We start from the raw sequence: 26402 nt of genomic DNA on the forward strand, positions 1-26402 counted from the left end.
CGTGCGACCTCTTTACCCTGACGTCATGACGGTCATAGCGCACCCTTTTGCTCTTTTCATCCGCGCGCGTGATATAGTGCGCTGAGTAAATGACCTACGAAAGAGCTGATTCGGTAGAACAGCGATCACCGACTGCACTGACAATTTGTGATTACGCCGTAGAGTTCGCACACATGACGTGGTTTAATTTCTGTGAGCGTAATAAATGCGCAAAACGAAAAGCAGTGCGGCGGAGTGACACAACACCGCACCTCTTTTCCTTCCGCGCGTGATATAGTGCGATAAGCGAATGGTCAACACAAGAAACCAAGCTCAAGGATAGCGAACACTGATTGCCCCGATGGTCGACGATTACGCAGGCGCGCTCGCGTACTCGGCGTGGTACAGCTATTACTCGCGTCGTTAACGTGGAAACCACGAGGCCTACGGCGGAGTGACACAACGTCGCAGTCATATAGAACGAGCGCAGCCGCTCCGCCATTTCTTTTCCCATATGACTCAATGGTAGGCCGTTCACGTGGGGGAAATAGGTAAATTCTGTGTACGCTACGGCTAAGTACTAAAAAATACAAAAAAAATCTATAAAACAGAAAAACGTAAAAAAAATTGTAAAACTTCGGCAAAACCCTGAACTTGTTTCGCGAGTTCAGTCCTAAAAAGTTAGCAACTGTCTCGTTGGAGTTAGGGTTAGGCGGATCTCCCCCTTCGATTACGACGAGCTCACCACCACCCAAAACCTGGCAAGATGAACCCGAGCGGTCCCAACTACCCGATGGCTTCTCTCTACGTCGGCGACTTGCACCCGGACGTAACGGAGGCGATGCTTTTTGAGAAGTTTTCCACAGCGGGTCCCGTGCTTTCGATTAGGGTTTGCAGAGACATGATCACTCGACGGTCACTAGGCTACGCATATGTCAACTTCCAGCAGCCCGCTGACGGTGAGTACGCAAGTTTTTCGGTGCTCGCAGGCTTCTTCGGTGCCTGCGTAGGGGATTTCCAGTGGAATTAGGTTTAGTGGCGGGTTCTAACACTTTCGTCGCATCAGCGACCCACATACGGTCCGCGGATGCTGTCAAATTGGCATGGTCGAGTTTTTCGCGCGTACGCAGCACTTGCGCTCGTTAGAAGGAATGTAGAGGATTTCACATTCTCATTCGATTCAACCGTTGAAGTTGGCCTACTAGCAAAGCCTTTTGTGTTCGATCATGCAATTGACAGCACGTGCTGGCGCGTAGGTTCTGCCCCGCCGGGGGTATGCCGCGCAGTAATTCGGGGGCGCGCAGGCGGACGTCATGCGATTTCTCACGTCTATAAACGAGTTACTCAAGTCTTTCGCGTAAAGATTTTTGTACGCCCATGTGTGTCGCATCCTACATAGGCCTTCTTTGTGTCCCCTCGTTGTCAGAGGCAGGACTAAAGGCCTCCAAAAACGCCCAATTTTGCGACGTTTCGTTGCCACACACTTGCGCGTTATCTTATCACTTCGGGAATTCTAGTGATTAGGCGCAATTTTTAAGTGTTCCACACTGACCTTTGTGTCACTTTTCTGTCGGAGGCCGGGCACTGCGCGGCAAACGGCACGTTTGTGATAAGTGCGTCTTTGGGAACGATTACACATTGCAATTGCGTCATTACACATCAGGTAATGACGCTGCAGGATGCGCACCGCAGTTTGAAAAAATCGCCATTTTTGGCGAGAGAGTCGGGCTTGAAAGAAATGATCGAACTCTTCCTTATAAGGAAAGTGATTACAAGTGTGTGTGTGTGTGTGTGTAAACACGCCATTAGTTTACCAAACTGACTAAGAGATGGCCAAGCCACTCTTGACGGCCGTGTTTGATTAGATCAAGATCACGCTCAAGGTTTACTCATGAACACACACTAGTGCTTGTTTTTTAGCCTCTGGTATTGGCAAACGTTTTGCCTTTATGTTGGCTCTTTGATGCTGCCAAAAAATTAAACCTTGTATTGTGTGTTGTCCTAATAATTTTTCTTTACCCGCATCTGAAGGCGACATTACATGCAGTAAAATAAAAATCGCACAAGTTACACCCAACGAAATGAATCTGACAATTAGGACAAGGGAAGAATAGGGTAGATTGTCAGTAACTGTGATGTAGTAATTATGACGTAAATTGAAATGAAGTAAAGTGGACGAAAAATCGCCTTAGCCGTGTGAACAGTGCAGGAGGGAGACAGACAAGGGATCGATGGGGACTGGCGCTGTCCTCGTCTGTCCCTTGTCTTTCCGTCTCTCCCGTGCTGTTCACGTAGCTACGGAATACCAACTAGCCCGGTCACACACCTTTCTTCATAAATCACCCTCTCGGTCAGTGGGATTCAAAGGTTGTGGGTTCAGATCCCACCAAGAAAAAGGTGGTTTTTCGCCCGCATTCATTTCAATTTACTTCATAATTACTGCACCACAGTTAAAGGGACACTAAAGAGCGAAAAGATTTTTCTCGCATTAGTAGACTACTCTTTCATGATACCAAAAACACCACGCTTGCCGCGAGAAGATGCTTAGTAAGCAAGAAATCGTGCAAAAAGAAAATGTGGGTGGTGACTCCACCTTGAAGTTTGTGCACCATTCGCTGTGACGTCATATTTTGACGGCGCCTTAGCAGTGGGAGACCCTGCTCGCCAGCGAGGAAAAGGAGGCCCAAGTGGCTCTCCTGGACCAGGCGTGGCGGGCTGCTGAGGCCAGTGGAGCCCTGGACTAGGGGCCCCACCCACCTGCTTCCCAAACCCCTCTTCTTTTTTTAATAAACGTTTTTCATTCTAGGGCCTACGTAGTTCCTTAATGGTAAAAATGAAGTACACTGTCCTCTGAGAGGACCATAGAGTTAACATACCCAAGTTTGAGGGAATTTCGTTGAGCCAATGGCACCAAAATACAGTACACTGTGAAATCCGTGACGTCACGCGTGGAGATATTGGCGCGAAATTTAAAAATGAAACTTTGAACTTCATTTTCTTATTCATACACCTGTGATGGTGAATTAACGACGTTATAGTTCTCAAAGTACAATTTATCAATCTAAACAGATTCATTGTTTCTCTTTAGTGTCCCTTTAAAAACAATGCCTCCTATGCTTCCATTGGCCTAATTGACTCTTGGATTCATTTCGGGTATGTCTAATAAAGAAATGAGCCCTTCGAAAAAATAGCCCTGGTTTTGTTTAGTTGCAGATAAGACATTATTCTTAACTTCATTCACACGCATTTGCTTTCAGCGGAGCGTGCCCTGGACACAATGAACTTCGACCCTATCAAAAGCAAGCCGATCCGTATCATGTGGTCACAGCGAGATCCATCGCTGCGGAAGTCCGGGGTCGGAAACGTCTTCATCAAGAACCTGGACAAGACCATTGACAACAAGGCCATGTACGACACCTTCTCGGCCTTTGGGAACATCCTGTCTTGTCGCGTGGCCACAGACGAAGAAGCATCCTCAAAGGGATATGGTTTTGTCCATTTCGAGACCGAAGAAGCGGCCAACAAGGCCATCAGCAAAGTGAATGGCATGCTGCTGAACAACAAGAAGGTCTACGTGGGCAAGTTCATCCCCCGCAAGGAGCGCGAGAAGATGCTTGGCGACAAGGCCCGATGCTTCACCAACGTCTACATCAAGAACTTTGGTGACGAGCTCGACGACGAGAAGCTCATGGTCATCTTCGAGAAGTTTGGCAAGATCACCAGCGCCAAGGTGATGACCGACGAAAACGGCAAAAACCGGGGCTTTGGATTCGTCTCGTTCGAGGATCCCGAGTGTGCCGAGCGCGCCGTGGACGAGCTCAACGGCAAGGAGATGGGTGGCCGGGTGCTGTACGTGGGGCGTGCCCAAAAGAAGGCCGAGCGCCAGTCCGAGCTGAAGCGCCACTTTGAACAGCTGAAGCAGGAGCGCCTCAACCGCTACCAGGGCGTGAACCTGTACGTCAAGAACTTGGACGATGCCCTAGACGACGAGCGACTCCGGAAGGAGTTTGCACCTTTCGGTAACATCACTAGTGCCAAGGTGATGACCGATGGCAATGGGCGCTCCAAGGGCTTTGGTTTCGTCTGCTTCAGCTCACCAGAAGAGGCGACGAAGGCTGTGACCGAAATGAATGGCCGTATCGTGGTCTCCAAGCCACTTTACGTCGCTCTGGCCCAGCGCAAGGAAGACCGCAAGGCACATCTCGCCTCTCAGTACATGCACCGCATTGCCGGCATGCGCATGCAGATGGGACAGATGTTCCCGCCGGGCGGTGCTGGTGCTGCGGGCTACTTCGTGCCCACCATGCCCCACCAGACTGCCCAGCGCAGCTACTTCCCGGCCACCCTGGGACCAGCCCAGATGCGCGCCACCCCTCGCTGGACAGGCCAGCAGCAGCAGCTGCGTGGACCCGGGGGACCTCAGGCTGGGGCCGGTGGACCCCAAGGAGGCCAGCCTCAGGGCGGCTTCCCCACCTCGCTGCCCTACCAGCGGCAGCCGCGCCCTTCTCTGGCAACACAGCCGCAACGTGGAGCCTTGGGCAGCGCACGACCAATCACGGGTGGACAGCAGGCCCCGCCTCCTCAGCAGGCCCCGCCCCAGCAGGCCCAGTCAGCACCCCGGGTTATGGGCCCCCGTCCTGCGGGCCTTGCCCCGCAGACGGCTGGTGGTCCACGCCCGACCTACAAGTACACCCAGTCCATGCGCAACCCACCACAGGTCCAGCAAGTCTCTGCACCCGTTGCTGCTCCATTCCAGGTGAGTGAAGTTCACTGTAATGTCTGAGTTCTCCATTCGTACCAGTTGCGAAACTGCGTTCCGAAACCCGGACACGCCCATGGCAGATTCTGCAGGTTCCTGCAGATTGTTGCGCCATCTGGGAGCAGCGATACAAAACACTAGAGTGCCGTGGCGTTGCCACGAGCGTTTTTTAGTTTATTTTTTGGTCCACAGATGACTCGACAATCTGCAGACACCTGTGGTTTTGGCCAGTGGCATGTCCAGATCTTGATACATGGGGCCTATGGGAAGTTTCTCAACTCATATGATTGAAGAACTCTGCTGTAATATGGTGTATGCTGTGTAGTCTGTTATTGAGCACTCTGAAGGTAGTGCCTGTTTGGGCAAAGCAAAGTGCACTTGGTAAAGTAATCTGTAGATGGTTTGCACCAACCAACATCCTCTTGAGCATGTCCGGATACCAGCAGAGTGAGAAGCTACATCAATTTGCATCTCGCACGCTTTTTCATGCGACATTTGCCATGGTTATCGTGCAGACGGCACCGTACATGTATACCATTGAGCCTCAAAGGGTTTAACATCACTAGACGAGGTCCATGTGCAGTAGAAAGCAATTGGACACACTCTCATGAACACTTGCGCACACAATCATTCAGTAGACTTGAAGGCACTCTGGCATGATTGCATGTTGAATTGCAGTCTAATCACATTAACCCGATGTGTTGCAAACCCTTCCAAAGTGTACTGCCTGCCACTTTTGTTTGCTGGGTAAGCTGCACAATGTTTGGATGTGGTGGCTACATCGCGCTTTCTGTTGATGCGAACGCAGGTGGCCGCCCAGCAGCAGCAGCAACAGCAAGTGGCCGCAGCTGCGGTGGCTGCCCAGCAGGTGTCTCAGACCCAGCAGGCTGCAGTGCACATCCAAGGCCAGGAGCCCCTGACCGCTTCCATGCTGGCTGAGGCCACCCCGCACGACCAGAAGCAGATGCTGGGCGAGCGCTTGTTCCCGCTGATCCACCGCATGTACCCAGACCTGGCCGGCAAGATCACCGGCATGCTGCTTGAGATTGACAACTCAGAGCTGCTGCACATGCTCGAGCACCACGAGTCGCTCAAGGCCAAGGTAAGGGCCATTTTTGTTTGTAGTTGTGCGCGCCGTTTGGCTGAAACAGAAATCTTTAGATGCGTCCGTGAAGAGTCCCAAGGGAGCGTCTGGCACGGGATGGGTGAGAAGCGTGGCGGTGCAGAGGGCGGCTTTGCATTCTTCGAACGTTTTCGTTAACGTCGGTGTCCACGTAACAGATTGCTTTCCTCGCAGCCCAGTCAAAGCGTCATGGAGGGGAGCCTGGCCGTGGCAGCAAACGAAACTTTGTGCCGCGTGCGCGTTGGTTTTTCTGCATTGCCCGCTTGAAAATATGTGGCTAGGTTTGCTGAAGAGCTGAAGTGATTGATTGTGGCTTAGTGCTGTGCTGCAGAGGACAGTCGCGGATTTGATTCCCACCTGCAGCAGTTGTATTTTGATGGGGATGGATGAATACATGCATTAACCCCTTCACTACCTTCCACAAGCTGTCTTCCTCATAGTGATTTGCTGGGTTCTTGGCAGTACACATTCTTTTGGGCTGTGATAGCAAGAGTGAGTTTGTTTGCGTGGAGACGTAAAGCGTACTGGAAAGCAGGGTCCTCATTTAAAAGGAATCGGTCATTTTTGGTCAGAATTCAGGATAGCTGCACACAAAAAACCACAGATGGTCAAAACTTTCAGTCCCCACACTGCGACATGCCTCACTAGAAATGACATTGTGAATAGATCTGCGGGAAGATGTGTTTCTTCTTCCACGTGTTTTATGTTGCTTGAATGCACATTACAGTGAGACTCCTCACTCTTTCCCAGATGTATTGGCAGCACTAGCCACTCGTGCATTTTTTTGCAAGCAAATGATTGAAAAAAGGAACACTTGACCGAATAGGGGCTAGCCAGCTCCAAGAGAGAGATCTCTAGGGTCCAGTTTGAGCATTTGCTGCTTTAAAAAAAGGTTGTGAAACACGTCTACGACGATTGCCTAACTTGACCAAAGTATTCGCACAGCACACGTACTTATTGAAACTCCGATAACGGTTGACCAAGCGCAATGTAATATGGCATCTAGTATTATTACTTTAGCAGGTAAAGTCTGGGTCTGTGAAGACATTCTAGTGCCCTTCACACCCAAGATGCTTGTGCCACTGCATCCTTGATGGAGCGGAACCCAGTGGATTTTTTCATTTGCCTTCGTTGCTTTTAACTCGCTGCGCATTTTTGAACCCTGTACGCTCAAGTCGCGAGTTAGCATCAGTATCGTGACAGCATGACGGTGGTGGTGCTCTTACTCTACTGTCAAAACATATTCATTGTTCCTTCTCAACTGGTCGAAAATACCCATAGGTCGGCAAAAAGAAGTGGAGCTCACTCAGACTCGCTCAAGAATTGTAAGTTGCACCCAGGGCTCACTCGGACTCGCACTTGCCAAAATATTACACTCAAACCTCGTTATAACAAAGTCACACCTGCGACGAAAGTAACTTCGTTATATCCGAAAATTCGTTATAAACATTTATTTTTAACACTGTATCTATGAGAAGACTATTTTTCATTTACTTCGTTATAACCAATAATTCGCTATATCAGTGTTCGTTATATCGAGGTTAGAGTGTACTTACCCGGCTCTCAGACAGACTCGCGGCTCGATCTGAGCCTGAGTGAGTTGACTCATGAGTGAGTTTGCCGACCTGTGGAACTATTTGTAGTTGGGTACGACATTAAAGGGTAGCGGCATTTCCACCTCGGGATGCAGACAAGCCTGTACCAATAAGCATGCGCTCTAGGCTTGCGTTGTAAGCCGCTTATTCGGTGACCCCCGTCATAGGAAACGTTGTCGAGTACATACGTGAGACTATTAACGCGAGAGCGTTAAAGAGCTCGTTTAGCAGAAATTGCGGTGGCGTCGTCATTGGTTGTAAGTAAAAAACGAGTGTTGTTTGTGAGCAAAAATTCGAGATACATGCAAATAATGAAAAATCTTTGGTCGAGTGAGAATCTAGCTCAAAACTTCTGCGTAACAAGCAGGCGTTCTACCGCAGAGCCATGCCCGTGCGCGAAATTGCTTCGGAAAAAAAAAAACCTCTGTTTGAATGTTATTTAATGCGACGAGTGTCATTAACATATTAGTGGCAGAAGCGTAGAATTGCACCAGGCGACAAAACGTGTGAATAGCGCACTGAACAGTTCGTTTCAAGGCCCGTCAGTTACGAAGCACACAGGCATAATTATTGTTATCAACAACAGCATTGCCAACGTGTGCAGCTGCGCGTTGCCTTTCGAAACTGTACTGGGTATCTCGCCAACTAGCAAAAGGAAGAATTATGTCGTAGTGGGCACTTGCACAACTGTACTGCAGTAGGCATTCTGGGATAGTTTTAAAGGGACTGGTTTACAGGCGCACGGACGTTTCTTTCCTAGCGGCACGGTTTAGGTGTCCACCGAGAAATGAAGGCAGGCTAGCAATTCAGATGGCGATGCAGACAGGGTCCGATCATGCTATCTCGTTCTACTCTTGAAGGCAAAGCTCAGGCATCCTCCCAAGTTTTTTTTCTTGAGTCGCTGAAGCTGTTGGCTGCTGTGCTTCAGTCATCTGTTTGAGGCCTCTCCTGTCTTCTTAAAAGTTGTCTCTAGGACAGGTGCTCACTTACCATGCTGCAGGCCCTGGTTCGATTCGTTGCAGTGGCTTGTTTCATTTTGGCGCTGTCATCATATGAAGGCCAGATGGCCAAACAGACCATAGTGGTCTCTGCTAGCTAGCCAGAGAATGCTCTTGCGTTAAGGAGGGCAGACTGGTCTTTGGAACCGAAAAGTGGCAAAAAAATCCATTTTTTAAAATTACATTTTTGGTTTCTGCTAGCATTTTTTCTCTGTCTGCAAGTTTTCACATTCCAGAAAGCGGTAATTTTTTTTGTGATATCATTCTGACTGCCCAGTTTCTTGGTGCTGCCAAAATGGAGCAGCTGCAAAAAAAAAAAAATGGGGAGCCTACTTCGAGGCATCTTTATAATTTGCCAGCACCTGTGCCCGAAGCTCTGCTACCACTTCATAAGCTCCTTGTCAAAAAGAGAGCTTCTAGATATGTGCCAATGGCATAAATAAAAGCCTTCGTTCACTTAGTTAGGCTTGGACATCTAAGGAACAGGATGCTTCGCTATTTACGGTTGAAACTGCAGATGCTGAGGCAGTAACGAAGTGCAAATGTGGCAATTTGAGATCTTGGGTGTCTTGGTAAAACTCTGTCTGAAACCCAGCCTCCTAAGCATCAGATGGATGAGTGAAAAGTACGGGCACCAGGCAGCTGAGTCTGATCTCAAGCATGCTGCAGCCAAGAGTGTCCAGCTGGCACTAAATAAGGGCCACTGCATTGCTAAGCAGCTGTCATGGTAAATTTCTGGTGTCTATTGGCATCTTCATTGCAAAGTATGCACATCCTGATCATTGTTTTTTGAACAAACTGTGCATTATTCATTTTTTTTTTTCACTTATCTCAAAATGTAAATTAGCCTCTTCAATCTTGAGGCCTCGATATCTCTGCAGATAGGGCAGGTACAATAATTCTTTTTGCAGCGGAAACCTGTATGTGTATAGATTCCAAGTATGGAAGCAGAATTTAGAGCACAAACCTTTTTAATTAATTACTTATCAAAATTGTAACAGGATGCCAACAACTTTTCAGAATGGAAAGTTCATTCTGCTGCGAAATAACTAAGAATAACAATATGACAAGATGAGTTGCATGAAAAATAACTATATTTGAAATCAGCAGAAAAAAAATGCACAAGGTGGGGCATTTTCATCAAGATCGCTAAAGAAATAAATTTTAAAATGTCGAAGATGAGTCTGCCCTCTTAAAAAGGGGTCATGAACCACCTCTCGGGCTTGGTGAGAAAACACATCCTGAAGATAGCAGACACTACTATGAATATCTCGGCCAAATCTTGCAGTCGTGCACGGCAAGATTTTAGAGGTGGAGTGGCAAGTCTCCATTTTCTCAGGTGCCCTCTTTTCATGCAGAGGCCTGCACTCTTACTCTTCGGAGCTGTCAGCGCCTGCCGCTTGACTTCGACCAGCAGGTAGCATGCTATTGGCCAGTAGCCAGTGCAAATCAAAACTGCTAACATTACTCAGTCAACCACACTTGCGCATGGGAATCTCAATGGGAGAGAGCAGTCATATTTCATCAAGCGCACTGACGTAACTTCGTTCCCCCGTGCCACCCTCTCTGTAAAGCTTCCAGCGTGCAAAAGCCCCTGTAACTGCTCGTTCTTAACGGATTCGAGAAATTTTGGACACAATCGATTCGTGAGGCAATAAACCCCGATACTGAGGTCACTCGTCGGTTACTTGGAAAAGTGGTTTGTGACCCCTTTAAATGAGAAAGGGGAGAGCGTTGCTTGCCAGCGGCTGATCTGTTGTAGCTTGTCGCTGATCTGCTGCCGCACTGCTTGCGTTGCAGGTGGAAGAAGCCGTTGCAGTGCTGCACGCTCACCAGGCCAAGGAGAACGTGGCCATGAAGAAGGAGTAGTGACCTGACCGCCTAGCTCCCGACTCCATCGTAGGCTTCCCCGGGGGTTTGCACAGTCTATGGGTGACGGGTAGCCCAAGTGGCCTGCAAGGGCTCGGCTGGGACTGCACAGGGCACACAGCTCGTTTTGCGATTGCCCTTTGTGTTTGTTGCGGTGCCCGGCTGGCGCACTTGCGGTGCTCTTGGTTTATCGTCACCCACGTGAACTGGCCCACCAGGAATCAGAGGGAAGGGAGCAGACCAGAAAAAAGAAAAAAAAAGAGCAAAACTTCGATACATAAAAAAATCGTAAAACTCGCACTTTTTTTTTTCACACCCTTCTTACTACTGCCTTTTGTGAAATCGTGCATTGCAAATAAATTTTTTTTTCTCCTTCTCGAGTTGTCTTACTGCTCAAAATTTGGGACGGGTTTGCAAGTGAACTCTGAGCCCACAAGCCTCTTGTGTGAGTTTAGTCTGGTTCTATGTCAAATAATTTGGCATGCTGGAGATGCTACAAATTCGAGAGTTCTATGCAAATTGTAATCCCTTGCACAGCACAGTATCATTGGGATTCTGCAGTACATCTTGCTCGGTACGTTTTAAAACTACATGAGCAGTTTCTTGCAAGCTGTGGTGTCACGTGTGGCAATTTGGTGTGTGTGCATGCATGGAGAACCTCGACAGTGAACAGTGCTGTGACGGCACTGCTAACCGCACTGTCCAAGAGAGAATTCATCTGAAACTGTGATCGGCTGCTTGCAGCGCTTTATGGAGATGGTGACAAGGTTGCAATTTACAAACATAGGTTACAAGCAAAAACCCAATTTAAGGTCAAAACTACCATGTCCGCCTTCAGACAGGAAGTGTCAAGTGGAGGAATTGGGAGCTCTGGCGTTGTGCCGGGGGCCGCATAATCATGCCCCACGGGTTGCCGACCCCTGGTTACGTCATCAGCAAATACAGGCTCCATTCTCCTATCGGGAAAATGGGGGCAAGCGAAGTTTGTGCGTGCCTGACCTAATAAATTTTTATCGTGAGCCCTTCCCGGTGGAAGCGAAACCAGGCGAAATGGCTCCGATTGGTGGCGTGTGGGCGCGCCTACGCAGTTGGCATCGTTCCGGCTCCAGAACATGAGGTGATGCGTTCATATCCAGGCAGGCAACAATGAAATGCGGCAACTTGAAATGGCAAGTGACATCGATAAAATGTCAGATTGCCGACAAATTTACTCAGAGGCACCCAAACTTAGGTTCCCCTCTGTGCAGCGAGTCCGCGCAACTGTGGGTATGTGGCATAAACATTGTTGAAAGCGATGTAGAAGAAGAAGGAGCTAGGTAGGTATAGTTCCCTGGCGCATCATATGAAGAGCGGTTTATCATCTCACTCAATGAAGAGAACCCGTTTTCAGACGCATGTTCCGGCGTTGTCGCGATGAGCAGTCTCGATTCTGCATAGCGCGGTAAACTCGCCGCTCTTGCGATGGCGTCGACGGCGCCGGAGCGCAAACGGCGCGACGGCGACTCTTCGTCGACGTCGCCAAGTAGCAGTAGCACTTCGGACAGCACGTCGACGACCGTGTTCGACGTGACCAAGGCCGTTTTCACGACGACGACCACAACGTCGGAAGAGGACGACAGCGGCCGTCAGGTAAGGAGGAGCTCTGGAAATTTAGAAGACATTTCGTGTAGTATAGAGGTCAACACACTTGTCTGAAACACTGGAACAGTGCTCTCCGGACAGTACAGACGACGTTGGCCGCTCACGGTGAAAGCTCGAGTGTGGGCTATCTCGGCGGCCGTCAGGTAAGGAGGAGCTCTGGAAATGGACCATTTGCAAAAATCTGCAAGGCGGCTTTCCTGCAAGGTTGTTTTCCAACCAAAAATTCTCAATCCCTGACTGCTTTTCTTGCTCATTCTGTTTTTGCTTCTCTACCCCCTCCCCCCCCCCCCCCTGTTTTTTTCTTACGACCGACGGGTCTGCCTAGCGAAGGCTGAGGGTTCGTACGAGGCGGCCCCACAGTAATTGTTGGGGAAAGAGGTCGTTTTGTCGTACTCGCGTGCCTTCACTGGAATTAGGAGCGGTAAAAGTACAATGAGCGAGAAAACCAGTCTGCGACGGAGAGCTTTTGGTTGGAAAACAACCTTGCAGTAAAGCCGCCTTGCAGATTTTTGCAAATGGTCCATTTAGAAGACATTTCGTGTAGTATAGAGGTCAACACACTTGTCTGAAACACTGGAACAGTGCTCTCCGGACAGTACAGACGACGTTGGCCGCTCACGGTGAAAGCTCGAGTGTGGGCTATCTCGGACTACGTTATCGGTACACATGGCGCCGGAGCGTGGCAATTTTACTGAAGGTTGTAGCAGTTGCGGCATTTTTGCCCCGTTGCGCTACTGAGCACGAGGACGCGTGTTCGATTTCCGTGGCCACGGCGGCGGTGTGTGTGCAACAGCCGTAGAGTAAAGAGCACCTAAAGGCGAAGCTGGAAGCCATGGCTCCCGGCTAAACTGAGGCCGAGTTCCTCCACCGTGACAGCAGGAAGGCCGAGCCGGGGACCACGGTCATTGGCGTAGCCAGAACTTTTTTTCAGTGCGTATGTGTGGTGGTGGTGCGGGGGGGGGGGGGAGGGTTCAACCATACTTTATTTATGTTTCAGAAGATAGGATGTTTGGGCGTTTTGGTTGTTCATCGTACTTCAGAAACCATAGTGCACTAAATGAATACAAGACAAGACGAACACAGGACAAGCGCTTAATATAACATCTTCATAAGAGTGCAAACAGGCCATACCAAAGAACAAAATTGGAAATGGGACAAGTGCTGTCTCCATTTCTTTGTTCCTTGTGTGTTGTCATTTTTGCCCTGTTCCACTGCTAGTTCAATGGCTCATTCATATTTCCACCATTGATGAAAGCCTTTTACCGGCCTGAAAATCATTCTAACTGCATTACTTTCATTGGCAAAGAACCAAGTTGCCAAGAAAAAAAGAAACAATCTGCAAATTCCAAGCAACTAGTGCTGGCTAAAATAAAATACATACTTGATTCTGCCTTTAACGAGCTTGAGCAAGTGCATTGCATATTGCAGGTTGTGCAGGCATCCAGCTCCGAAATTGCAGTGAATGTGCAGCAGCAGGGCCCCGCAGTTTCGGGCATCACCTCTCAGACGCTTCAGGGACCGACAGGGTTCAACGTGATTTTGCCCATGGGGCGCTCTGTGCCAGTTGTGTTCACCGACCAGGGAATTTGTATTGCTGGCTACAATGCTCCCGTCGCTGTGACGGAAACCGAAGACGAGGTGACAACCACCACGACCACTACCGAGCAGCAGCAGGCACAAGACACTTCTGTAGCTGGCATCTTCCAGTTGCTCCCTGCCGGGTCATACGTGCCTACATTTGTCAACATGGGCCAACTAGATAACGAGGACGAAGAGTGCGATGAGGAGGAGAAGCCTGTGGAAGAATATGATGACGAGGGACCCGGAGGAGAGGAAGATGCAAAACCAGCCATTCGCATCGTCGAGGCTGCAGTCCACAAGGAGGAGACGTTCGTCAATTTGGGGCCGTTGCAGGGAGAGACGGTGGGCACCGCTGGCTGGCCACAACAAGCACCACCACTGACCTTGCCCCCAACTTTAATGATGCCACCACCGATGTCGCCACCCATGCTGCAACCAATGTATGCCGGTATGCAGGCGGGACAGGCCTACATGCCGCAACAGTATGGCATGCTTCCACCTTTTGGGTGGCAAGCGCAGATGATGCAGAGTCAGGATCAAGCTCATGTTTACGGGCAGCCCTTTGGCATGCCACCGCAGTGGCCGGCGTACCAGCCGTTCTGGCCAGGAATGCAGTGGCAGACAGGACAGTCACAGTGGATGCAGGGTCCGTACATGCCAGAAGGCTCCCAAATGATGCAGCAGCAGCAGCAGCAGCAGCAGTGGAATGAACAGCAGCCCCAACAGGAGCTTATGACAGAAGAGCTGCAGCAAGAGATTCTGGTGTCGCGCAGAAGAGGTCAAACACCGTCACGTTTGTCGAGGAAGATTCGCAGCGTGTCTTTACCTTGCCGAATATCCCTGGAGGATTTCCCTTCGCAAACGACATCTCTGACGGAAGTCGAGGTGCGAGCGCGTGCTAGCCCACGTCCTTGCACAGTCCATAGGGTGCTGTCCACACAGGCCTCTCTGCAACGTACTACGCCAGCATCCAGGTGTGTAAGTGTAGAATCGGTGACGCATGTGGAAAGTGCTGGCAAGTTGGCCAAGGGAGAGGATGGAAGCCAGGTCACCCAGGTGGTACACGTGTTATCTGACCAGCTGAATGCAGAAGGTACACCGATTACCCAGACAACATTGGGAACAGAGACCTGTCCAACAGTTCAGGAGCTTTGGAGTAAGGAGGCACAGCTTGGCCGTGATGCAACCCATGTGCATGCTGATGCTCCCTGCATGACATATGGAACACAAACTGTGCATGCTATGACGGGGCCAGCTGAAGTTGCATTTGGCCAGGAAACTTCCGAGCCAGCTTGCAGGTTTCCCTGCCCGCTAACTGCCAGAGTTCGCAGCGATACGGTAGACGTACAAATTATGGAAGAAGCCACTGAAGTGAATAGTAAGGCACGTGGAGTGCAAGCGACTCAAGAACATGAACCACCACGTGCAGCGGCCGGAACGCTTGTTTTCCAAGAACATACAGAAGCACCGCAGCCTGTTGTCGCTGTGCAAATTGTTCGGCAGCCGACTGTGCCACCACACATAGCAGTCGAGGTGCAGGCGGGTGGAGGAGCAGTCGAGCCAGGCCACCTGGTTTCTAGGATGCACACCGTGCAGCAGCATGAAGAACCACCTTCTGTGGCATTTGGTGTACAGACAAGGGAGCACCATGACACTTTTGCGGTGACTAAGCTAATAGCTCTCAATACGCTCGTTTCAGATCCCCACGTAACATTGGCTATGCAGACCACAAACGTCTCCTCGCAAGAGATGCTAGTGGGGCAAACCCTCAAAGCACAGTGTGGGCCTCGGGGAGCTCAGGTGTCCTCGGTAATCGGTGCTTCTGGAAGAGCTTGTACAGACGGAACGACACAGATTTCGACGAGCCCACTGCATGTGCGCATAACTAAAGTGCCGTACATACACACGGAAAGCCAGGCAGTTCAAACGTTGTCTCTTGAATCTGTGGCCCCAGTGCCTCGTCATGCCGCTCAGACAATTTCAGTTGGGCAACAATGTGAAGGGATTCAGACTGAAATGCTCATCGATTCGACTGCTGTTTCTCCGGTAATTGGCTTGAATCCTCCGCAGCAGCGTGATTTCAGTGCGCAGCATGAAGGTGTTTTTCGGGATCCTCAGTTGCCATCAGCGCTGCGCGAAAGACCACATTGTGATATTGAGGTGCAGTGTGACTATGAGCCCTTTGTCCAGGCTACAGCAAACATCACTGCAGTGAAAGTAGAACAGAAGTATGAGCACGTTGATGGGCATCGAGAAGCCTTTGTTCAGTGCAATTATGAACCTCTTGATGGAGCAGCTACACACGTGACAACACCTCCAAGGCCCTCACTTGACGCTGAAGTGCAATTTGGGCATGATCCTGTTAAGGACTTCGCAAATTACGTTCAACCTCCTGTGCAGCCGGTGCATGACTTTGGGGCACAATGCGTATATGAGCCTGAGAGAGTGCTCGCAAGGACCGCTTTCAGAGTCCAAAGCAGAACTATGCATGATTTTGAGCAGCAACACGATTATGGTGCGGTGGGCCGGGCTGCAAGAAATGTTTACATGCCTCAGGAAATGCCTGTGAAAGATGCTGAACAGCAGCACGTTTATGAACAGAAAAACTGGGGTGCCAAAGTGACCTATGGTGCCAAAAGTGTGCCAATGCGAGACTTTGGAATGCAGCACGACATTTCCGTTGCGATGTCTCCACCACCTATGGCAGCAGGCGTCTTGTACGGAATGGTAGACATGGCCGTCGGTGATGGTAGGCCACACGATGTTGGGGAAGGCCAACACAGGTTTCTGCGGAGACCCGTGTCTCGTGTACACTCGGGGCCGTCCTTGAGTAGCTGCGCGTCTTCTGTTTTTATGTTCGGCAACTTGGAGGGCCCTCATATGGCGAGTGCCGGCACCCAAGCCGGTGAAACCGGTCATCACCGTCCATCGCCGACGTTTGCCGTCTCGGCTCCGAGATCAGAGACGGCCTTGTACCCGTGCGTAGCGATCTGCTCAAGGAACACGGTGAACCATCCCTGCATGGTGAATGTAAGCAGCTATCCGGGGCGCCTGTCCCAAGCGGCTCAGATGAGGGATGCAGTCTTTCAGACGGAGGAACCAGTTGCCGTGAGAGCTCCTCACCGCAACAGAGACTTTGTAGACGGGGACCTCGTAGACTCGAGATCTCAGTCACCCTCTAGGGAACCTGCCACAAGGACACCACTCAGAGAAACTGCCGTACAGACCTTTGCGGGGTCACCAGCATCGCGTACGGTGTCACCGCCCTCATCGCCTTCGTACTGTCCTGGTCCGTTCGAAATGACCCCGCTGAGCTCCTCGCCATGCACCTCGCCCGGTCGTGATGCAGGTCTCCAGACGGATGGGTTTGCCGATGTCCGTAGAAGTCCACCCGGAGGGCCCTTCCGACACGACGAGTTTACTGGGCAAGTTTCCGGGGCAACTAGAAGTCTCGTGCATGACATAATGATTCAGGCAAGCACTGGGGCACCGGCTGCCAGTGGTGCCTGGGGTTCCTCGGTACCTCGGCCCACCAGCGCTGCACCTGTGACTGAAGTCTACCCGTGCGGCCATTTGCCCAATGTGTTGCAGATGAGGGACATCCCTCCAAGCCCACCCCCACTTTCGCCGCCTCCGCATTCGCCACCTTTGTGCCCCTGTTTGGCAGGCCACGGTTGGGCCCCCGTTGTAGTGGAGCACAAGGTTGGCATCGGCGGAAAGTTAGCGCAGCTCCTGATGCTGAGGAAGCAGCAGGGCTTGGCTCCCGAGCAGCAAGGCATGACTCCTGAGCAGCCTGACGTCGAAGACAAGGGCACCTCTGAGGGGCCTTACGTGGGACCTGACGGTGAGCAGGACTACGGAGACAAAGGCAGTTCGCGGGCAGAACAGTATTCAGGGGAAGGTGACTACTTGGAAACCGGTGCGGTCCTTGGGGCTGCTGGTCTTGTGGAAGATGGCTCGGCTGTCCCCGGTGCAGCCAGGAGGTCATCTATTGAAACAACTAGCAAGTGAGTGAATGCATTTTTGTTTTTCGTGGAGAAATGAGCTGCTATGTTGAGTCTTTGTGTGGTTGTCCTGCTAAACCACTAGTAGGCTTATGAACAAACATATCTCAAGTGAAGCCGAAACTTGGTATTCTGAGCAAGCACTTGTGCATATAAACAGTGCCAGCGCTAGGAGTAAGATAAAGATGGTGAAATGAATGGGGAAGTGCATGTCTTCCTGGGAAGTAAAGGCTCTCTATTACATTAAACCTCCTTGCGGTTATAGTATGTGAGACAATGGCTCACTCGCCTATTGAGTTTGCACTTTATAGGTCTTGCATGGAAGTACCTTCATGGCACACTTGTTTGTTGATTTATTTCTTTGGAAAAGTAGGGTAGTGTAGTTCCAGTTGAGTAGTTGTTTCAAGCAGCATGCCAAAACAGCTGACCTCTGTTCTGTTTCACAAAAGCACTGCAGCATTGCGATCTTCTTATTCACGCAGAACTTAAAAAAAAAACAAAAAAACATGGCAGATGGCACAGTGTGGCCGCTAAGCTGTAATACTCGAATTGGTGAATGTTAATCACACGAGATGTCAAAATGCGCAATCTAATTGCCAATTTTCACTAATAGTGTATGAGTGCAACACTTTATATGTAATGGCTTTAGAGCATATAAATGCAGTTTACTACAAGTTTTAGCTGGTGAGCTTGCAAGGTGTATTCCTTTGAAATGAATTCTGAGCATGACACCAGTTTCGAGATATTCAATCTCAAAGCCTGTGATGAAGCACATTGGTATTTCAGTTATTTAGTTAATTAGCCAATTATACATCCCACTTTACTGTGCAAGTAATGTCAGCCTCCTTGAGCGTTCCAGTTGGATGGATAATATTACACTAGGTTCCCAGGCAATCTGTAAAAACTATCTGTAGTTTACAAGAACACCACCTTTCAGATTTCCTATGTTGCTTTTGCGCCCATATTGTCTTCAGGCAGGAACCGAACGTGGCAGTTTAAACGTCCGTTTGAATTGCCTGTTTTGAATGGTGGCAAAAATAAAATATATATTCATGAGAATTTAGTGCGATAATGTCGAATTGCTTCAACATTCTAGCTCATTACTTCCACACAGCCTAGGCATGCCTTTAGTGAAGGCCAAACACTGTTAATCACGTCGCCTTGGTACTTGCATAACAGTTCATACAAACGAGCTTGATGCAGGTTTTCAGATTTTTTTCACATCTTTTGCTATCTGCTTTTTCATTTACCATTTCGTTAACTAACTGAAATGTTGCAGTGTGACGAGATCAACTAAGGTGGCTGCCATACTACCTGAGGTTACTGTGGCCTGCTTCCTTCTGGCGTTACTTCTGGTACTGGTTGCTTCCGCCGCTCTTCTTTCTTGGACAACGCGTCGACATGCGCGTAAGTTGAAGGCCATTGATCCTTTGAAGTTTGTTTAGAATAGTGTTGCTAGTGAGGCTTGCCTATTGAATCCTTCACTGTCTCATTGCCTTCGTCAGGAGTGTTTCTTTGGATTCTGTTCTCTTTGAAAGAAGCAGCAGACACCATAAAGGGATCAACAACCAATTTTTATGGTACCTGTTTTCTTTAGTGCAATGCAAAGCTTTGCGGTCAGAGTGTCTAATCATGGAATGGTAGCGAGAATTTCGATCGGTGGCGACTGAAACTGTACACACAACGCACACTGCAGATATGCTGCAAACAATGCGAGGTGAGTGCGGTTCATGTTTGTGCACTCCAGCTCAACATGTTCCACTTTGTGCTGCGAAGGCAGCGCTGTTTCTCAGCATCAACTCCTTTTACCTTGCAAGTAACACAGAATAGAGCGGGGATGGATAATAATATACATACTATAATTTTGAGCATAATTATAGTGCGCATATATGCATCAGACTACGTACAGCAAATGGAACAGCTCCAAAGGGCTGCATGAAGGCTCTTCCGCTAGGCTGCGCGACATACCGGTTTTTGTAACTTTCAAATGCAATTTAAAAATATTGATCGTACTCAAATCGTGAAAAGGATACTTGAATCTGTCACTATAATTCACTCTTCTCATTTCTACCAGGATCAAATTGCATGCTCCTGCCAGTTGTCAGTCCCTTTATAGTACAACAGAGTTCTCAGTTTGCTTGCCATGTTGACTGTATGTCATAGTAGATTTAGTGGCATTAAAGTCATTAACAACTGATGTATGACCAGTGGCTGTTGACACAATCACACAATGTCTTTACAGAATGGCTTGTTCTATGGCTCAGTCATGGACATGTTGCCAGCAGGAGGTTAACAAAAAAGTGTTACGATTAGAGCTACTTGAAGCAGAAAAGTAACCCCGCTACAATCAAAGTTGCAACTTAAAAAAAAAAAGTAACGTTACAATTACAGGTACTACAAACAGGTAATGGCGTTATTTTTTCGTCGTTAGTGTAAGAACAGTAATTAAAATGCTACAGACAGCGTATTTCACATGACGTAGAACTGAGAACATGGGTGGAAATATCAAGTTACGTCTATTTGCATTGTGAGACAAAGTACATCAGTAAAAAGAGTGTGAACGCAAGTTTAAAAAACTAGGAAAAGGATGTAGCCTTTCTGTGATAAGTATACAGGTAATATCAGCATTATTCACTTTGATCTTTTCTTTAAATGCTGAAATGTCACCATTTGTCAGGTGCAACCATGTGCGTTTGAATGACAGTAATGGTGTAATGTTGCCACTGATGTGTTAAAATTATATAGTGTTAAGGTCTGAAGCTACTTGAATGAAAAAAAAACTAGCATGCTAGAGCAAGAAGTTGCCCTAAGAGGTTGCCAGTTAGCCATAGTGCATCTACTGCAATTGCTTATATTTTGAATTAGCATTTTGACGTCAGTAATTTTTTTCATTTATTAATAGATTTTCACTTCTACAAGAAATTGAAGAGCTTTGTCCACGCTTAAGTAGCATGAGGCTACAAAGGGCAAGAATTGTGCACATGAACGAAACATCTCTTACCTTATATGTGCGTCATTTCTTTTTAGGTCTTGCTCTTGCTGCAGAAAGCACCAAAAGTAAGTTGTTGTGAAATTCGGTATAATGTTCGTCTCTGAAGATAAACCACGTTGTCCTGATGTACTCCTTGGGCTGTTTTTTCAGAGGCCTTTCATCCCAGCAACATAACGTACATCATACCACCATTCAGTAAGTTAGCTGCAAGCCCCTCTTTTATATTGCTTGGGCTTTCGTTTGCTCACATAGCTCCTCACTTATCCAATCAATCAATCAATCAATCAATCAATCAATCAATCAATCAATCAATCAATCAATCAATCAATCAATCCTTGAATCGAATCCTTCACTGTCTCATTGCCTTCGTCAAAATCAATCAATCAATCAATCAATCAATCAATCAATCAATCAATCAATCAATCAATCAATCAATCAATCAATCAAATCCTCCTTGCTTACTCATCAGAGCCACTGTCAATCTAGCGCTGCAAGGCTTGTTCAGCATTTACTATGTGAACGTTCATCCTCTGAACTTGGCATTTTGTGACACAGATTCTTTACCAGACATTACGTTTGACCCTGTCCCTTGTGCTGCTCCACATAGGTATAACAAAATAATCAAAACATGTAGAACTGTTGATGTTTTACTCTATCTTAAGTAGCCTTACAGCTTGCCTTCCTGTTCGAACATGACTTCTCCTGTTCTTTTTTTCAGCATAATTGAGAAACCTGTTTGGGTTTTCTCTGTCGCTTTGTGCTACTTCCATGGGTGGTGATGTTTTTCTCCGTAAATACTGCTTAGCTCAAAATTTATTGCTTCAGTCGAAAAGGAGAATTTCTATCGTGGCGCCTTGTTAAAGTAGTGCATGTTTTCTCATGTCAAATAGTTGGCATTTTTATGATGTATGATACGCCGTAAAAATAGATCATAAATACGCAAATGTAAATGTATGGGTGTGCTATTTGGTTGGTTATGATGGCATACGGCAGTGCACATTGAAACGAGGGACGACACATAGCACAGACAAATGCACTGCTCGTATTTCTCTATTCTCCAAGTGTCTCGTTTCCATGTGTGCTGCCGTACCCCGTCAAGGCAAGTGTAACCCTATTACTGCATCTTAGAAAAACTGCTGCTGCTGCCTCTGCTGCTGTGCATCTGAATAGGTGATTTTGTCAAGAACAGCATGGAATTTTAAACGAGGACAAAACGAAGAGGAGAAACACAAGACAGTGCCTATGCGCTGTCGTCAATGCGCATGTGTACCACTTCTAGATAAGACCAGCATTCTTTATAAAAACGAGAGTCAGTTTCACCGAGAAATAATAAAAGCGTACAACATTACAAAGTTGGGAGGGGAATGCGTCAGCCAAGCTTTCATATCTCTTCATGATAAAGAGCTTATGTATCTTGATAACTCATAATATGTAACCACGTGCACACGTAACAGTTGTCTCCGATTATGCGAGTGTTCTGGACATGTGATCATAAATACGCATGAGCACTTGTACGCATGGGAATTGCGTACATGTTATTTTTTCCAATAAACTTTCAGTTGAGAGTCAGCGCTCATCTTGTGTTTTTCCTCTTCGTTTTGTCCTCGTTAAAAATTCCACGTTGTTCTTGACAAAATGGCTGATCACCAACGCGGCCAAATGTGCATCCTTCTCAATAAGTGAATAGTGCTCGTGATGAATTTGCTATGTCAGTGAATTTTATTATACTGAATGTTTTTCTCTTTTGTCTTTTGTGGCAGGCGTTCTTCCACACGATCGTAAGCTGACCATCTTCTCAGATCTCTTCTAAATCTCTTCTTCCTAGCAGACACAAACTGTTTTTCTTGTGGACTGCTCAGGTCATCTGCAAACCATCGACCCAAGCCTGCATGGGAAGACCGTCACGCCAGGTCCAGGCAATTGGACTGTTACACCCTCACATGATGGTCGTAAGTTAAATTCATTTCAATTTATTTCAGTGTGCCTGCATTTCACAACTAGCCTAGGAAAACCTGCTCTGATACTCTGATGTTAAATGCTTTACATAGCATTAATTCATTATTATTTCCTTAAAGACCTCCAAGAGTGTATCTTATACGGGGTGCGAATTTGTATACAATATGGTAACATTGCGACAATGGTTCAACGTGAACATATACATTGTGGAACATAAACTTTACGGGCGGTTGTAATTGTGCCTGCCTTTCAGACTAGCTTCAAAAAACCCACGCTGATGCTCTGATGTTAAATGCTTTACATAGCATTCATTCATTCATTCATTCATCATTTTTATTGCTTTAAAGACCTCCAAAAAAGTATCATACACAGGGTGGGAATTTGCACACAAGATGGTATCACTGCGACAACAGTTCAATGCGAACATACACATTATAGAACGTAAACTTCATAAGTGGGCAATAGTTGTGATGTGGGAGAGGCCATTCCAGTCTTTTGCCACTGTGGGAACAAAAATGAAGTATGGGCACATGGGGAGTAACTTGCAATGCACGACTTGCTCGGTTGAGATGTGTGATCTGCCGAAATAATGTAATGTGTGCGATTACATATGTGGGATGTTAAAGAGCGTACAAAAGGTGGGGTCCCAGCATGCTAGATGAAAAACAAAGGTGGCACATTTCACTTGGCTTCCAGGGGTGGAATGCTGATGTCATACAAATGTAAAGCATGAATGAATCTAATGACCTACTTCACGTGGGTTCCAGACGGGGGGTCTGTACTCTAAGTTATATCTGTCCCTTTTGTAAGCAAGTACCTAGTTTTACATGTGTTCGAATGTAAGGGTTAAAGGGGCCCCGCAACACTTCCAAGTAGCCATGGAATGGCTTCACTGAAGGAGCTTATTGCCTTACGAATCGATCGCCGCAAAAGTTTTTAGAATCCGTCCAGTACGAGCGGAGTTACAAAGATTTGTTGCACGCTGTAATTGCATTCTCTCTTCTCTCGCCCCAACGAAAGCGCTGGAAGCTAAGCAGGGAGGGATGGCACGGGGGAACAAGGTACGTCACGCGTGCCTCGTGACCTTGAGCACTTTATTTTTTTTTCTTTGAACGCGTGACGTCGTTTCAGTGCCATCGCGTGCATGTGCGGGCAAGTGGCGGCCTCCCACGGCGGCCGCAGTAACTACCGAGCGCGCCATGTTCAAATCAGCCAATGGCGCGGAACTTGAGTCAATGACACAGTGATTTTGAGTAAATAGCATTATTTGTCGAGAGAGGAGGAAGCGATTTTTAGCTTACTTTGAGAATTTATTGTAAATCCCAGGCCGCGCGCTCGAGTGTTTGGCTCGAGTTTCTCGGGAGCCTCGACTACCAATCGGCAGCGTTTTCTGACCATGCTGAAAAAGTGTTGCAGGGCCTCTTTAAGAATCTTGCCAGGTGGCAATACTGCCTAAGAAGCCTTTGCGTGGCATTGTAAGCTCACATATGGATATTTCATAAACAATGCATTGCTGTTATGATTACATATAATTACTGGTTATTAATAATACATATATTTGAAAACAATGTGCTGAAATGTCTACGTCACTGACTGCTATTTACCTGGCAGGTGGCAGCAGGTTTATGGGGTCATGTGGAGATGTGATCATTGCTTATGGTGTGAGCAGCAATACAGCAAGAACTGTCATGCAGCACTGTAGGTGTGCAGTTAAGCACTGAGATTTTGTGCAATTATGTATTGTTCAGCTGCTTTTCATCCCACCATGGGCTTTTAAAATGTAACTTCATTGACTTTTGAGATTTCTGAGCACTCTGGCATAGGAAACTAGCGACTGTTGCATCAAATTCACTATTGCACTAGATATATGTTTTTACGGGTTAACTATTAAAATAGTGATGACTTGATTGTGTAAATAATAGTCACAGTTAAGAAGAGACAGCGATTCGTTCAAGAATCTGCTCCAGTACCAAAATGGCCACATTCCTGCGTGAAACTTCGTTCTAACTGAACATCCTTCTCTAAATGAAAGTGCACTTTTGTTTTGTGCCTGCATGGGTACGTTGATTTGATGAATTATAATATTGTCATTCTAGCGCCGTCGCCCTTTGTTCCGACAACGATAACAACACCTGGCTCGGCTTCCTATGAGCTCTGCACCACCGAATTCTGTGTGAAAGAAGGCAAGTTGTTTTGAATTCATGCGCATTGTAAGGTCCTTGCTTTGCTAAACAACGTGTCACAGCACTGCATTAGATGGGCCAACCCCTTGTCTCCCTAAAAAAAAATGTCTTAAAAAAGTATTGAAAAAAAAAAAGACGGGGACAAAAAAAAAAAAAACCGCCAAAACTTGTCCTGATATGGTTGTTTTCTTGATCCTGTCCTTGTCTTTTCACAGTGCGTCAACTAGAAGAGCCAGGGTAGGGCATTGGTTGTGCGTAGTCAAAACTTGCAACGCGCTGCTCGAATACAAAGAAAGACGCACAAAAGGAACAGACGTATGTACACAAGACATGTATTCACACATGTGTGCGCGTAGGTGTATTAATCTTGTGTACATACTTGTGTTTTTTTGTGCGTCTTTCTCTGTGTTCCAGCAGTGCGTCCCAACTATCGACAGAGCGTCAGGTTGTATTCAAGGTGAATAGAGTCAAGCTGCTGCTGCTTGCTCAAATTCAGAGGTCGCATAACTGCAGCATTTATTAGTGCGACACATCAAAAGAAAAGAGAATACCACACGCACGAGGGGTTACATAAGCGCTAAACTTCCAACTGTTAATTTCAAGCCCTTTGAACATGGTTCTTTTATATGCATCAGAACAAAGCTTGTCTTGCACATGTTTGTAACCCAATATACACCATCTCCTCTATCGACACAGGTATAGAAGGCGAGCTTACGCACGTCTTTGTCAAGAAAGGAGATGATGTATCGTGGGTTATGAACACGTACAGGATGGGTTATGTTTTAATGCGTATAAAAGAACCGCCTTGTTCAAAGGGCTTGAAATCAACAGTTGGAAGTTTAGCGCTTACCTATCTCCTCGTATGTTGTGTTTTTTCTCTTGTATGCGTCGCACTAATACATGCTGCAGTTATGGAACACCGACTCGCCCGAACAGCTACCGTTCAGAGATTGCATTTCCTCGAATGGGTCAAATTTGCGTCACGCCACACCTGCTAGAGCACTGCACGGGCCGCTTTTTCCAGCCTGGGCCCGGCCCGGCCCGAAAACGCCATGCTCCGGCCCGCCCGAGCCCGGCCCGCTGTTCTCAAATGTGGCCCGTACCCAGCCCGGGCCCGAAAGGTTTGGGCCCGGCCCGGCCCGGCCCGTTTCAGCTAGTTATGCCTTGAGCATGAAGGAGGCACTGTCCAACCTTCGGTTATTGTGAAGATACCTGCCGCACACAAGATATTTTCTAGAGATTGTTTTAGGAACTTCTTTCAGTGTCACGACTTTCACTGGTACTGTGTATATTTTCGGTTAATTACGCCCGTAACACTCTTGCGAAATAATTGCAGAGCAACATAAAATATAATTGGAGTCATAGCTGGCTGTTTCATGTGCGCACGCAGTGCCATATGCAATCTTATTTTTGCATTTCAAAGAACGACTACAAAATATATTAACTCCATAAAGTGAAGAAAAAAAAAACGTGGCAGACATTTTTAGTTTGAGTCTACATCAATTGCATACGAGCTAGGGCTGTTAAGTAATAGTAGTAAGTCTCCTGCAAACTTCATCTATTGCACAATTCAATGAAAAAAAAAAACGGTGTGCCCCTGACTGCCAGAGAACGGGCTTGGTTGTCGGAATATGTCGAGGGCTTCTTCTGAAGGCAAATTTCGAAGCGATTTCTCAGATAGAAGTCCTTTCATTCGTGCATAGCCAGTGCCTAAGCGCAACG

General features: G+C 47.6%; 2 protein-coding genes and 1 long non-coding RNA gene across 3 annotated transcripts; all 3 read left to right on the plus strand.

Moving 5' to 3' along the window:
• Positions 1 to 462: 462 nt before the first annotated feature.
• On the plus strand, positions 463 to 10698 carry LOC119374006 (polyadenylate-binding protein 4-like). Its single transcript, XM_037644067.2, has 4 exons — positions 463 to 938; positions 3237 to 4735; positions 5547 to 5840; positions 10255 to 10698. The coding sequence occupies exons 1-4, from the start codon at positions 746 to 748 to the stop codon at positions 10321 to 10323; spliced, it is 2055 nt and encodes a 684-aa protein (XP_037499995.1). The 5' UTR covers positions 463 to 745; the 3' UTR covers positions 10324 to 10698.
• A 657-nt stretch (positions 10699 to 11355) lies between these two features.
• On the plus strand, positions 11356 to 18994 carry LOC125756258 (uncharacterized). Its single transcript, XM_049411133.1, has 3 exons — positions 11356 to 11952; positions 13393 to 17552; positions 18829 to 18994. Exons 1-3 carry the CDS (start codon positions 11785 to 11787, stop codon positions 18992 to 18994), a joined length of 4494 nt encoding a protein of 1497 aa, XP_049267090.1. The 5' UTR covers positions 11356 to 11784.
• A 1582-nt stretch (positions 18995 to 20576) lies between these two features.
• LOC125760386 (uncharacterized) lies at positions 20577 to 24682 on the plus strand. The gene is made up of 5 exons (XR_007417958.1): positions 20577 to 20606; positions 20692 to 20736; positions 22302 to 22319; positions 22401 to 22490; positions 24594 to 24682. It is a non-coding gene; the product is annotated as an uncharacterized LOC125760386 (long non-coding RNA).
• Positions 24683 to 26402: the final 1720 nt, after the last annotated feature.

The sequence above is a fragment of the Rhipicephalus sanguineus genome, chromosome 11 (assembly GCF_013339695.2).
Source record: "Rhipicephalus sanguineus isolate Rsan-2018 chromosome 11, BIME_Rsan_1.4, whole genome shotgun sequence".
NCBI lineage: Eukaryota > Metazoa > Arthropoda > Arachnida > Ixodida > Ixodidae > Rhipicephalus > Rhipicephalus sanguineus.

Bases quoted from the DNA above. Each gene is read 5' to 3' on its own strand.
- LOC119374006 (XM_037644067.2), top strand. From the start codon at position 746: ATGAACCCGAGCGGTCCCAACTACCCGATGGCTTCTCTCTACGTCGGC. The intron at 4,736-5,546 runs GTGAGTGAAGTT...ATGCGAACGCAG, and splicing joins CCGTTGCTGCTCCATTCCAG to GTGGCCGCCCAGCAGCAGCA. The intron at 5,841-10,254 runs GTAAGGGCCATT...CTTGCGTTGCAG, and splicing joins ACGAGTCGCTCAAGGCCAAG to GTGGAAGAAGCCGTTGCAGT.
- LOC125756258 (XM_049411133.1), top strand. From the start codon at position 11,785: ATGGCGTCGACGGCGCCGGAGCGCAAACGGCGCGACGGCGACTCTTCG. The intron at 11,953-13,392 runs GTAAGGAGGAGC...TGCATATTGCAG, and splicing joins AGGACGACAGCGGCCGTCAG to GTTGTGCAGGCATCCAGCTC. The intron at 17,553-18,828 runs GTGAGTGAATGC...GAAATGTTGCAG, and splicing joins TCTATTGAAACAACTAGCAA to TGTGACGAGATCAACTAAGG.